Source organism: Phalacrocorax aristotelis, chromosome 7 (assembly GCF_949628215.1).
Source record: "Phalacrocorax aristotelis chromosome 7, bGulAri2.1, whole genome shotgun sequence".
NCBI classification, from domain to species: Eukaryota; Metazoa; Chordata; class Aves; order Suliformes; family Phalacrocoracidae; genus Phalacrocorax; species Phalacrocorax aristotelis.
The window spans coordinates 1,599,956-1,614,005 of record NC_134282.1 but is presented as its reverse complement, the minus strand read 5'-3'; the positions used below and the strand labels follow the sequence as shown (position 1 = coordinate 1,614,005).

Genomic DNA, 14,050 nt, shown 5'->3' with positions numbered 1-14,050 from the left:
TTTTAATACAGGTGCCTCTTCTGATGCTGCTGTTGGTGGTAGTGTTCTTTACTCTGCCAGAGACACTGAGGTTATGTGTGTGTACAGCAACTGCTATGGCTTTGGTTTTGCTTTGCTCCTAGTCTACATCTTACATTTGTAGTAAGAGAGTTATGAAATACCTAGGGAGTAGCCTGACTTTAAAAAAAAAAAAAAGAAAAAAGGTGGGGGGTGGGCAGCTGTGTGCTCTGTTGTGAAAAGTTTCCCCAGAGCAGCTTAGTTCGGCCCTGAGGCAGAGGGAGCTGGAGCACACCTGGTGCTCAGGGGAGCAACTGTGAGGACCAACTTCTTACCTCATGTCACATTTACAGTTGATAATATTTGGCTGCACAATCTGCCCTGCTCCTGGCTAAAAGTGCTTTGTCTGCTTTCTCCTCCTAGAGCTTATGCTGTGGGAGTGCTGGAGCACACTGAGGCTGTTGGTAAGGTATGGTCCTGATACCCCATTTTATATGCTTTCTTACTGTGTTCCTGATCTTGATCTGTTTGTGATGCACAATGCATGTTGTTTTGTTTCTTTTTTTCTAATGTTAGTAGGGTATACCGTAATTCTAGTCTTTAAGATAAATTATTTGGAATCTAAATTGGGGGGTTCCAGTCAGGCATAGGCAGTTAATTAGCACCTATGTTCTGAGCACATAGTGAACTAGTTCTCTTAAATTAAGTGCCTAAATTCCCTCCATGTTCAATAGGGAGAGATAAATGCCTAGAAAAGCAACTCCAGGGGGAGATCCTGCCTGTCTAATTTAGACTGTCCCTCAGGAGGCTCTCAAAGGCACCTAGCTTTCCCACTGGCTATATATGGAAATTATTTTAGAAGGACTGGTTCAAGAGGCACCTAAAATTTAGGTGTAATTAGCTACCCAAGTTAGTTGGATTGACGCCACCCATTTTGTCACCTGAGGCTGATTGAATTACTCAAGGCACTAATTGAGGAAGCCCCAAACTACTAAGGGGTAATCCCCTGTACAGTTTGGCGGCAAAGCTGCTCCTGGGCACTTGCACCTTCTGCTGTATTGCCTGCTCAGTGTGCTGGTGAGAGTGTGGTTGGGCTGCTGACTGCATCAGTGAAATGATCTGACCTAGAAAGCTCAGGGTGTGGTAATGAGCATGGGAGAAAGAGTAACCTTTGAACTCAGATTTTCTATTGGAGAAATTGTGGTTTTGAACTTTTTCTGAGAAACTTGGCTGTTGCTTGGGTGAGACTGGACAAATAGGTGAATGAGTTAGATTAATTTGAGTAGCTTGTAAGTGCTATACTGCTCTTTTAACTTAACCAGAGGCATGTACTAAAGCATGAACTTCAATCACTAATTAACTTATATGATACATAGCAATGGTTTCTTGATAGGTGGGTTCTCTGCACCTATCTGGCATATTGTGATCTTTGGTGGCATTCGCTAGGGTAAGAGGAAACAAGGTAATTCATTTCCACCACCTAGCTATTTCCAAAAACTGATAAATAGGAACCACAGCTAGAAATTGATGTTATTGTTCTCTAGAGCATAACTGGAAGTACTGGCCTGAGAGTTGTATCTGCAGATTGTTGTCTTGGCAGGGTAGGAATTGGAAGATGTCCTTTTCTGCTCGCTGAGGGAGATTTGGAAAGGGAACTCCTGACAAAATCACTAGTCTTATGCTAAAGTTCAAATTGCATGAGTTAGATTTTCTTCACCTGCTTTTCTAGTATGTTTATAAATATTTAACAATGAAAATTACCACCTCACACCCTTTATTTACTGTTTTATTGTGTCATTGCTGCTTGACTTTTTATGTCATCTTTGTGCCAGGGTCATACTAATATTTTCTCTGTTGCTCTAGTGTGAATTTCTGCCCACCAAAACTGACATGCCGGCCAAGTATTTGGCTTTCACAAGAACAGAGAATCAATTCACAGGGCACGCAGTATAACTGACTTTCACCTAATGTGGACTGCCGGAAGCTCTAAGACTGAGAGAAACTCATTTCACCCTTCTGCAAAGAGCAGTTTGGTGTGGCTGCCTCTCTGAAGACTAGTCTTGCTCAGCAGGTGATAACTTGTACTCTGTTGCTAAGTAGTAGGAAGGGTGTGGAGTGGCCTGTGAATCAGAGGTGACAAGATCTTACCTGAAATCAGCCAAGTGACCCCCTGGGGCTCAATGCAAACATCTGACAGAGGGCTTGTGGGGGAGGATTGCTGTAATCACCGTATTGGATATTTAAATTCAGATGCCAGCTGTGTTGTTTATAAACCTATGCTTGATGTCTAAATTGGTAAATGATACCATGCTAATGTTGTCTTCATAAACAACAGTTGCATTGCTTGGTGATAACTCTTGCTGCAATTGCTGTGTCACAGTAGCATCCTATCTGTGTTCATCAGGGCTGGCCCGTACAAGTTACGGTGTATTGCTGCAAGGCAGAACTAAGTATCTCGCTGTTCACCATCTCATTCCCTCTGTTCCTCTTGGTCTGGCTAAAGGAAACTAAACATGGGAGTTGTAGTTGTGTCTGGCTCCTGCATTTGGACCTCACTCCAGCAAAGCACTTAAACACGTCCTGCAAAACTCAAGGTTCAGCATGTGCTTGCCTGTCATGCTAGAGCAGAGCCATGGGGAGGGAAGTTACTTTTGTTGTCATATTTCAACTGTGACTGACAATTTGGCCTTTACTACTCTTAAAAATGTGGTTTCACTGTAAATATGTCTATTGCATTAATATCTGCACGCTCTATGCACTTTTTAAGTAAAGGAAGCTATTTACTGAACCAGAGTGCCTCCATTTCCTGGGTGTTAGATGATTTTATTTATTTTCCCTCACTTGGCTACGCATTGTCTTTGTGGTGTTACCCTGCAATTTGTGTTTTAGCCTCTCCCTTTCCCCATATTGCTATCTGAACTGAAGAACTACTCGGCAACAGTGATCAAAGACAAAACTGATTGTTGTAGATGCTTAGAGTTCCTTAAAGTAATATAGTCACTAAGAAGTTACAGAATGTTCCTATAAAGAAATTATTTCTGTAATGTTAGCTTATGGAAGTACCTGGTCTGTGCTCCTCAAATGGCCTGCTAGTTAACTGAGGGATTAACAATTCTGACCTGTTAAATACAGGTTAGGAAAGCCCTGTAGAACAGGAAGGCTGCAGAATCCAGTTATCTCTTGAGAAAGCCCTGAAGAAACTTACACTGTGGGAGACCTGGAGAGGCACGAGTGTCATGACTGGGAACAAATGGTAACTCACGATGCTAGATTCCAGTGTCTGCATCATTCATTGAAATTACTTTTTGTGTGGCAACTCCAGCTGAAGACAAAGTCAGACTTTGAGAACAACAGTTCTCAAATGCTTGCAAATAAGGTGCAGAGGACCAAAGCTAGGAGTCCTGTTTTGCTCACATTGCAGGTATTACATTTGTACTCTTGCGGCATCTCTGAGGGCAACTATGATGACTGCTTACAAAATATTAGAGAGTCTTTTAATGTTTTTCGTTAGCTGAAGGTGAAGAGTCTGCCAGCATACAGAACTGAGCTGCGCGTACATATTCTTTGTGAACCACCAGTGATCCATAGATAAGTTTAAGTGTTCCAGCAGTAGTGGGCTGTGTACAGCCTCATGCATTATTCTGAGTATGGTACATAATCAAATGTCAATTTAGATGAAATATGTACAACTGGTTTTTAAAGACCAAATCTTCATACTATAGCAGTGTGAAGACTGTAAAGATGAAAATGAGAGAATTAACAATATCAAATCCATCATGACTATCACAAATTTAATTTTTGTACAGCTTATGCCATTCCTACTGATCTTCAACTGTCTTGAAAATGCCCTTTGTTCATTTTCCATGCAACAAAGTTCATATTTTGCTGTACCCTTGCTGTATCTTTGCTATAGGCTGTAATTACTTTGAAATCACAGAGATTTTTCTTGTCCTTTCTGTGGATTTTTCTTTTAAAACGGAGTTTTGTGGCTAATCCAGAATAAGGCTGTGGTTTTGGATGCATTACTGTGGGCAGCTGTAGGAAGCAAGTCATAATTACTTGTTAAGTTATACAGCTATTCTCTGTAGCGATCTGTCATGGTGTGTGTTTGCTTTGAAATGTTTTTTTTGCAGATTGAAAAGCTTGAAACTGGAAAGCTGTTTGTGAATTTTTTTGGATTTGCAATTCAGTAGGACATCTTTACTGTATGAACAGTGAGTTCGCTGAATATAGAACAACTGTAGCATATGGCTTGCAACTCTTTAACAGGATAGTACATTTTTACTCTGAGTATTCGTGAATGAAGAACCAGCACATTCCTGAAAACTAATTCCTATTCATAAATAAAAATATTTTTAAAATATTAATTCCTATTAATAATTTTAAAAAATACAGTTAAACTGGCATAATATTTACAAAAAATGTTTGTCCAAATCCTCCTTTGCTTATGGAATGGTAAGGCTTTATAAAGTGTCTGAAACAGTATAGTTAATGTTTTATTTTAGAAAAAAAAAATACACCATCCATTCCCATGGCAATTTCAATTTAAAACTGTTATTTTGTGGAAAAATGTGTTTAATTTATGTGACAGAGAAATGTGTATAATTTTAGGCAAGCAGCCAATTTATTACTCCTAAGCATATTGTGAAGGCAACTTTATTATACTCATGAGAATATTTCTGCTGAAATTATGCATACTGCCCTAAAAGCAGTAATGGCATTGAGCAGTATTTAACTTAGAGGTAAAGAATCAATCAATGTTTGTACTGCTAAGCATGCATTTATGAACTGTGTTCTTGTATTTACCCTCTTTTAATAATAGATGACAGAGTTATCAGTCTTAAGAAGTGTCCCTTGCTAAATTACTCAAAAAATTTTATAATAAATCAAATGAGATGGATTTGAGAGATATGGAAAATACTGCTAGTGAATTTATCACAAATCCTTTAAAAATACTACAAAAACATGATCTTGGGTCTTAGTCCTTAAAGATCAGTGAGGAAATGGCCACTCAGAGCAGGTTGGAACGAACGGTTAATTATTGTAGGCCAAACTTAATAATTTCATTATCTGAAACTGGCACGATTTTTGCCTTTTTTTACATTAATGCATACCAGTTAGTTAAAATGGAGTTAATTCTGGTTTAGACTGGTATAAAAGAGAACAGATGCAAATTACGTTCGCTTTAACTTCCTGCTGTTCTGTGACGATGTTATCTAGTAAACATTTATGGAGTGGGCTGTAGGTCAATGCAAGTCTGATGCAAAGAAGCTTAGAATGAACGTGATTGATTCAAATGGGACTGTTAGCGTTTGTATGGAAAACTGATCATGCAATCAAGTTCATGTAGTAAGTCCTTGATATGTCAGAACATCTAACAGCGATGTTGGGAGCTGAATATTTGATATCTTTACCGTTTCCTTTATAAAGTTGAAACAAAGTATTGGAAAGATCTCCCATCAGAGGTTAAAAAATAACAACCCAAAACCCAGAACAAAACAAAAAGGCAAGCCAACCAAGAAAGAGAAGGGAAAAAAGTCAATGGAATTTAGGCAGTGGAAGTGTTTGTATTTTACTTGTAACCCCCTGAGCAAATATAAATGTGGGTGGATCAACAAATGACATGCAAATGAAGTTCAATTTAAAAAATAAAAAGAAAAAGTGTTCGTATTCTGAATGCTAACTGATACCTCAGAGAGAGGCTATAATAAAAGTCCAAAGCATCTGGTGGAGTTAATTGGCGTGTAGTCATGAAACATCTTTTTTGTTGACAACTTTTGTGTTGTAGCCTGCATTTTTCATGGGATAGGATGAATTTCAGCATGTTTCTTACAATGTAATTTTAACTTTTCAAATTTCTTCTTTTTAGTTGCAATTCTAAAACTGAGCGTTCTGTAGGTTATCTTTTTAAATTCTAAGCAGTCAATATCAAAATTGTTCTCTAGCCATGTCTGTGTAGTTCATGTAAATTTGAAGCAGGCAGCTTCCATATTTTTCAGTTAAAGAGAAGTGGGGATAGCTTTTTTTATACTTTGTGTTTCTTTTATTGGTGACTTCTTCATGGACTCCTGTTTTTGTTCCATGTGATACCAGAGTATATTTGCCACAGGATCACCTTGGACATGAATCACCTCCTGCAGGTCTTATTTCTTCCTATTATCTTTGTAGGGATCTTACCATCACTAGCTTTCCAATTTATGTGCTCTAATGAAGAATCTCAATTAGGTGGGATGAATCTGGGACAAATAACTCTTGTGACACTGAGGTTTTTTTGTTTAAAATGAGGCTGGCAAGGCATTTAAGCATGCATTTTTTTCTCAATAAAGCAGTTAATCTTTTAAAGTATGTATGGATTGAAGAACTTCATTGAGGCAAAGCTTCTGAAGTTCACTGACCTGTAGTAAATTAGGAATTTCATAGCTGACTGTATAATTAAACTTTGACTTCAGGGGATATTTAGGTTTAAATTTCTCATTAGAAAGTAATTCTGAAGTGAGGTTTTTTTCCTTTCCTGACAAATGCAAAGAAGCTGTGAAGAAGTTAAACAATTCTATTTTGGAATTCAAGTCAAACTTCTATGCACGATTTTTCTCATTTATTTCTCTGCTTCAGGTAGCAGTATATTTGCTCATAGCTTAACTTCCAGGTAATCTTTAAACCTTCAGAAAACTTTCTTTCACTTTTTCTAGGTTTTATTCATGTTAAAAAGAACCTAACTTTTTTCATTTGTTCCAGTCTCTTCTGAATTATCTTTAAAAAGGTAAAGGGAGACAGCAACATAGAATAGAGTTATGTCCTACAAAACCCCGTTGGTACAGAAAGCTCAGTCTCTGTTGATGCTTGAAGTATTACATCTGGCAACTGCCGAATGCTTTCTCACACCAATAAAGCATCTTTCATTGAAAATAATTGTGATTAATCACAAATATTGTGAATCACAAAAAATAGATCCTGAAAGGCCTACTCAATTACCCAGAACATCCCTATGCTTATTCGAGTACACTCATTACTGCTGGAATGATGGTCAAGATCCCCAGGTGCCAAATATTGGCATAGCCACACTGGAGTCTGCAGTACTTTTTGGGGACATGTTATTTGAAGTTTGCCTCCAGGTCTGGTGCTGTGAATTAGTACCTGATGACATAAAATAACCTGTGAATGGGAAACGTCATCAAAATCTAATTCGCAGTGTTTATGTCAACAAATAAGTGTCATTTTACAGGCAGGGCCTTGCTAGGAGTGTAACAATAAAATGTATTTACCTGATTTGTTCCATGTTAGATATGTTTTGAATGTTTTCCAGAGGAAGAGAGCAAAAAGGCATTCTGAAAACATTAATTCAGAGGCTTCCCTACATTATCACTATTTCTTTCAAAATGAGGATTTAGAGTTTCTTTGAGGATTTAGAGTTTCTTCTTTGTGTATCAGAATCTGCTTATGCTTCCTGTGAAGCCTGCTTCCCCAGCCAGATATGATGAATCCTCCATTCATCAAAGATTTGAGAAATGGGAGATTTCACTTGAGTTTTGGGGGTGGGTGTTTTGTTTTTTATGCTTCTAGAAAAGCCTGTACTCATCTATCTGGGACTGATCCTTGCATTTTACTTGCAGTTTCTTGTTTAGTTACTTGTAGGGATGGAGCAACATAGATACCTAATTTCCTGTGAGCAGGAACCACGTCCATCTGTTTCATCATGTAGAGAGCAGAGACAAACACTTTGATGGCAATGGCGAAATGTGTATTGCAATATAGCGGTGCATTGTTCTGAATGGATGGGCTGAACGAGAGGTTTAGACGGACGTACTACAGAAGAAGCATCTCAAAACAACATTACAGCCAGACAATTAGGGTACAAATGATGTATGCGATATGGTCGTATAACTGCACATCACACATACATGATGCAGAGATGGCTATGGAAAATACTCACTTTTTCACTTGATTCTGTTTCCTTTTGGCTTCTGCACCCCTTTGGTGCATAGCAGGGAAGTAGGTATTTGTGTTTAGTGGAAGAAATTACACTGACTAACAGACACAAGCATTTTTACTCATAAATTTATATCATCACCATTGCTGAGTGGACTGACAGACAACCACATGGTGCATTCAACACTTAACGAACCCAGGCTGAATGAACCCCTGGCCCTGCTGGAGCCAATGGAAGTTTGGCACTTTTTTTTTTGGGGGGGGGGGGGGGGGTGGGGGGGGGTGGGGACGAAAAGATGCCTTAAAGAGAGCATCCTTTTCTGTTGTGCAATTACTTCACAGGCATTAGATTTTACCACAAGCAACATAAGGTGTTCAGGAGGGGCTGAGGAGGAGATGGGCAGTCCTAGTTTCCAAAGTAGTAGGTGGTATTTCTAGAATGTGTGTGTATTAGTGCAGTGCATCTGTGATGCTCTGTAGAAGTTTGTGCTGGCCTTGTGTGCAACTTAAAATGTTTTCAGAAAGTATTTTCCAGGAAGGAATAAACCAGGATGGCAGATTTTGTTGAAGGCTCTCACGAAAGAACTATGTGGTGAGATTACTTCCATTAAACTGCCAGTTGAGTAGGAATAACAAGCATGCACTAAACAGTTACAGCAAATAAATGCACTTGCTTGGGGAACAAATTTATGTATGTGAGCAACAGGAGGGAATAAAATCCACCCTTGCAGCGAGGAGGAAGTGTTGTGTGTTATGGTTGTGTTCAGTCACTGGCTTCAATGAACTAATGAAACCACCGAGGGCTCGATGGGTGCTCCAGGGTGTAAGGTTTCCTGTGATGATGATGTGTCCTTCCTTCAACTGAAGTTGTAGAAACGAAAGCAATGGGGTGTGCAAAATAGCATGCTCTGACTTGGCCTGGGAGTAGAATCCCAGTGAGAGCTTAGGGATGGGCTCTGAGAAACTGAAAACTATACTACTATGAAGCGGTTGCTTCTTATTTTATATATACATTGAATATGGGTATCTTATATGCGTTGCAAATGAGTGTTTGCGATGTGAATATTGATGGCATGAATTGTAATTGAAATTTTAAATTGGTTTTAAATATCTTTCTGGTAACTGGCATGTTCTGAACTGTCTATAAATCCCGTTATTTGGGGAAAAACGCATTTTTTTTAAATAGCTATGTCAGAACATCTAAGCCCCCACGTGATTACATTATTTACCCCAGGCCATTTCCGCCCATCCTGTCAGTGAGGCGCCGTGACCGCACTGGTGCGGGACCCTCCAGCAGGGATTCAGCCTGCTCCCCTGGGGCTGGAAGTGCAGGGGGAGTGAAGGAGCGGCCGGGGCTCCCCTTGGGCCTTGCACCTCCTGTGGGGCCCTGACCCATGCCCTGCCCACAGCAGCCCCGCCCCGCGCTCCGCCCACCTGTGATGTCATAGTAAGGAGGGGCTTTTCTTCTGCCGACTCCTCCCTCGGAATCTCCTTCATCACCATGGCCACAGCCTTATCGCCTGCCCTAGCGCCTTTCCCCTACAACAGCGAAACCAACACGGTGCGGTCAGCAGCGAGCCTGGCACACCCGCCTCCCCGCCTTGCCCCCAGAGCCTCCAGTCCTTCGGCCCACGGTGCTTACGGCTGGAAGCAAAGCTGGGTTGAAAGCAGAATGCACAAACACTGTTTAAATATAATAATAAATTATCCACGACCAGTTCGTTATCAGCGCGGTTGGGGTCTAGCCGTAGCCTTGCTAGAGTCTCGTTAGAGTTGCCCCACTGAAGCCAACAGGAACATGGCACTACCTTGGCTGGAATCACTCCAGAGTGAATGGAAGGGTTTGGGCATTGTGCAGGGCAGGATCTCCACAGGAGCATGGTCTGTGGGACCAACCCCTTGATTTAGTTTTAATTACCCAGAAGTTCATATTTGAAATACCTGGGTTTTGCTTAAAAACAGCATCAGTCTGATTTTGCAAATAAAACACAGATCCTTGTAGTTCACTGAGGCAAACTCTCCCTGAAATTTGAAAGTATGACCGGTAGGGCTGGGCGCACAGTGTTCATAGCTCTAGTAACATTTTTAAAAAGCGATTTGCATTATACAGACGGTCTGGGTTTTGCTAACACAATATACGGAGCCACATTCTGCCATCATAGGCATTGCTACAGTTCTCCCCAAAAAATCATTGTTGTTGAACTTACTCTAAGGGGATTTTTCAACTTCACTTTTCTTAAAATTCACTTAATATATTGTAAATATTCAAGACAAAGTTAAAATGTTCTAACTACATTTAATTTTAATATTTTAGCCAAACAAAAAAGGCACAGTTTGTGCCATGCTCTCTTTGGAGTCTTATTCTTTATTTTAAAAGTGTATTTATTGTCTTGATTTCACATGGATTTCTGTATTTTGATCTCTTGTTCTCTTGCCAGTGGCAGAGAAAGTCTGAGCGTACACATAAAGCATAGCAGCAGAGCCGTATTATGCTAGTGACCCTGGGCATGTCCTTACCATTATGCTTAAAGCTCCTATTGATTTATGTGGAAGTCTTAGCTGTGCAAAGACTGCAGGATCTGGCTCCATAAAAGCAGCATTTTACACTAGAGTTAAATATATTTAAATACTTAAAAGTCTATTAACAGGCGGAGTTCTTTACTACCATATCATATACTAGAATTATTTTCACTAGCACTGTGTTCTGTGTCCAATAGAAAACCCAACACTGTTGCTTAAATTGAACTACAGGTTGTTTCAGAAAGATTTCATCAATTGCAGGTAAAAAACATTACATTCTGTTGTGGCTTTTGAACAGACTTTATTAATCATCAGGTCAGCGTTAAGTTAGCTTGGTTGTGCAACACGTCACTGTTACCCTTCAGAGAGTTCTTTGCATGCTGCAAGAAATTCTCAGAGCAGAAGTGTCATAAATAATAAGCATGCTGGATTTGTGATGCCTTTGATATTCAAAGAACTGCAAAGTTATTGTAAAATTAAATATTTAATTCAGTGAGAATTACTTCTAATTAGTAAACATATCAAAGGTTCTTGGCCAGTTACGTATTTACTGGTCATGATTCATATGACATATTCCAGGTCTATGAAGCTTGTTCCTAGTATGGCATGTGGAGCTATCGTTAGCTAGCACTAACAACATGCTATTTGATCTTTATAAAATGTAATCCTTTTGTGCCGAGTGCTAGAACAAAATAGTTTATCAGCTAGAAAGGATGCATTGGAAAGCATGCAGTGCTTTTTATTTCTTGCAGAGTAAAAAACCCACCAAAGCAAAGGTCAGGTCACTTTTTTGAAGACAGAGCCACTTTTTCTTCAAGGTTTCACCTACTGCCTGAAAAGAGTCATGATACTCGTGTTAGTGCCTGCTGTTAACCTTTCATAAACATAAGTCTGCAAACCCCTGGGAGTGGTGGATACCATATATAAAATCTGTCTCACAGTTTAAAGTGGGTATCATACAATCTAGAATAGTAACTTGAATACCTCTGTGCTATTTTTTATGAGCAGACTTCATATGTTTGCTAGTCTAACCAAGTGGTTAGATACTACTTTTTTAATTAGGTCTGTCTTTTAGCTTTTCTAAAAGGCTACATGTAAGTCATGTTGGTTTATTTCTGGCTACTCGGCCTATGGTAGGAAAATAGTTGTTCTGAAACTAGAAGTAGGCAGGCAATTTCCTGGATACCAAAGAGAATGGCACAGCAGTGAAATAGCTCTCCAACAGAATCTGAAAATGTGAGCTACACAGGTGACCAATTAATTGAAAAAGCGGTGTTTTGTTCCAGTGATTAGCAGTGGATTTTGTCTGATGTAAGGTATGTAACCTTGAAAATTTTGGTCTCTGTATTTGCTATAGTGAATACTATATATTCAGTTCTTGCCTATGAAGTGATGAGGCAGAAGAATTGGAGAGGAATTAAAAGTTTTTCTGTGACTAGGCCAACAGTGTTACTGTTGTGAACTGCAGCCGAAAGAACAAGCGCTAGCACAGTTATTGAAATAACCATTGAAGGATTATTGTTTTTTAAATGTGCTATTTACTTGGCCTCCTCCAATATTAAGTGTTATTTCTTAGCATTTTATTGTATTTATCTGTTACAGTAGCTTATTGCTCCAACCCTGTAATTCCATAAAAGCTAATTTTACCCTCACAAGGTCTTCAAAATGAACAGTTTGGCGATAGTGCAGATTTGCAAGGTAAGTTATTTTCTCCTGTAAACAACAGTTTAATAATTCAGTAAAAAATTTCATCATTCCCTATTTGTCTCCAATATATAGATGGAAACAGTTGTGATGCAGAGCATGACAACCTGTGTACGAATCGAGACAAACACAAATTGGTGAAGAAAAATATTTTTTGTTTTCATGGAATATACTGCTTAAGACTGAGAAATGTGCCAGTATTTCATTATTTAAAACACTTAAAATGGAATGGTTCCTTTAGGTGATGTCTCCAGTGCAAAATAGGGAGTAGAGTTCAGAGTATTCCCATGGTGCTAAATATTTTTAACAGAATTGGCTTCAGAATTTAATAATGGTTTCTCTAGGTTTATCCTTTGGGATCATATAATGGATAGTAATAGATATTTCCAATGGAGTATGCTGATTTGGCAGGATTTTGTAAGGAAATACTTTTTTGCAGCTGGTATTTCTGAATACCTCCAAATTAAATTTTGTACGAGTCACACTATTTCAATGTGCTGTAGTAATAAGTATTTAATTAAGCTACTGTAAGAGCATATTAATGTGAATTTCTAGAACAGCATACAGTTTTGGTTTTTCATAAATCAATATGCTTTGTAACCGTGCTTGTGTATGATAAAGCTTTTCTTTAAATGCATGGGACCAATAGATCACCTTCAAGTCGTGATGGGCAGATCAGCTAGAATGAATACATGGTCAGACTTGAAACGTTACTGTTTGGTGAAATACTATATAAATCTGTAGTTCTTCATTATAGTTGTTTGCAAATTTGTCCTCGTATGTGAAAAGCCAATGGGCAGTGCCTCATTAATATTTAACATTTTGACAACAGCATTTAAACTATAATGATTAATTATAGAAATTCTTTGTCATCTTCTATGCAATAAAAGGATTTTATCTAAATCCATCACATAATTAGAAGTTTGCTTTTGACAAATATTTAAGGTACTTAAGTCCCAAATTCACCTTTCAGGAATACTTATAGCACTTTTGTGAGAAAGTGAACAGAAAAATTTAGTGATTGGATTGTTTTTTAAATATGTATACCTGGAGAAAGAAATTCTGCCTTTATATAAACCTGTGCTGTTCCATTTATTTTCCAAAGATCCTACCAAGCTGTTTCAGCTTTACCTGATACGCTACAATGCATCGCTGTTCACTAAGCGATGGGAAATAATCTCAACACGCACATGTTTAAATTTAAGCTTTTGTAAAGAGAAGTTTTAATACAACTGCCCTTGTAAAGAAATTTGATTAAAAAATTATATGCAGATAGCCTAGAACATGTATGATATGATTACTGCTTTCATGTGACGTTTCTCCTTTCTAGTTGAGAAACAGAATAACAACTTGCTGTATTTGTGAATATAATGTGAAAAAGGACAGCTACCCTGAACTTTTCCCATCGGGCTACTGAATAGGAGTGTTTAAAAACAAAATAACAAAACCCCCCACCAAGTACTTATCAGTCCAGAATACCTTGAAGTACGGATCTGCATTTTTAATAGCTTTAGTAGGTTGGGGAGGGGTTCTATAAAGCAAAGTTCATGAAAGATGCATTAGCGGTAACTTTAAGTTACAGTAGCTGTAGCCCTCCTATGTCAGGGGAGAGAACAGACAGAGCTACTGCACGTATTGAACGGGGGTGCTTGGCTGCTGCCCAGGTCCCCAGGCACCTGGAGTACCAATTACTCAGCCTATTCCAAATTAGGAACAATAAGTCTTTGTTTTGTGCAATTTAAAAATAAAAACGAAGGGACAAACTTGGTATTACTGTTTAAAATTATGCAGTGCTAACACTTCTACTTCTCAAAATGAGCACGCACAGCTATGCAATGGTGCCATGAGGGTTCTAGTGTCCACAGTACTACTGAGCTCTTGATTTCATGTAGGATCTATGTTT

The 14,050-nt window shown here is 38.7% G+C and overlaps 1 protein-coding gene across 1 annotated transcript in view; it reads right to left on the bottom strand.

The window, feature by feature from the left end:
• PEX5L (peroxisomal biogenesis factor 5 like) overlaps positions 1-14,050 on the bottom strand; it is a 118,309-nt gene that overhangs the window by 35,732 nt on the left and 68,527 nt on the right. Inside the window, exon 2 of the mRNA XM_075098415.1 lies at positions 9,358-9,462. Within this exon, the coding sequence (XP_074954516.1) occupies positions 9,358-9,462 (105 nt within the window). The remainder of the gene's footprint in view (positions 1-9,357; positions 9,463-14,050) is intronic.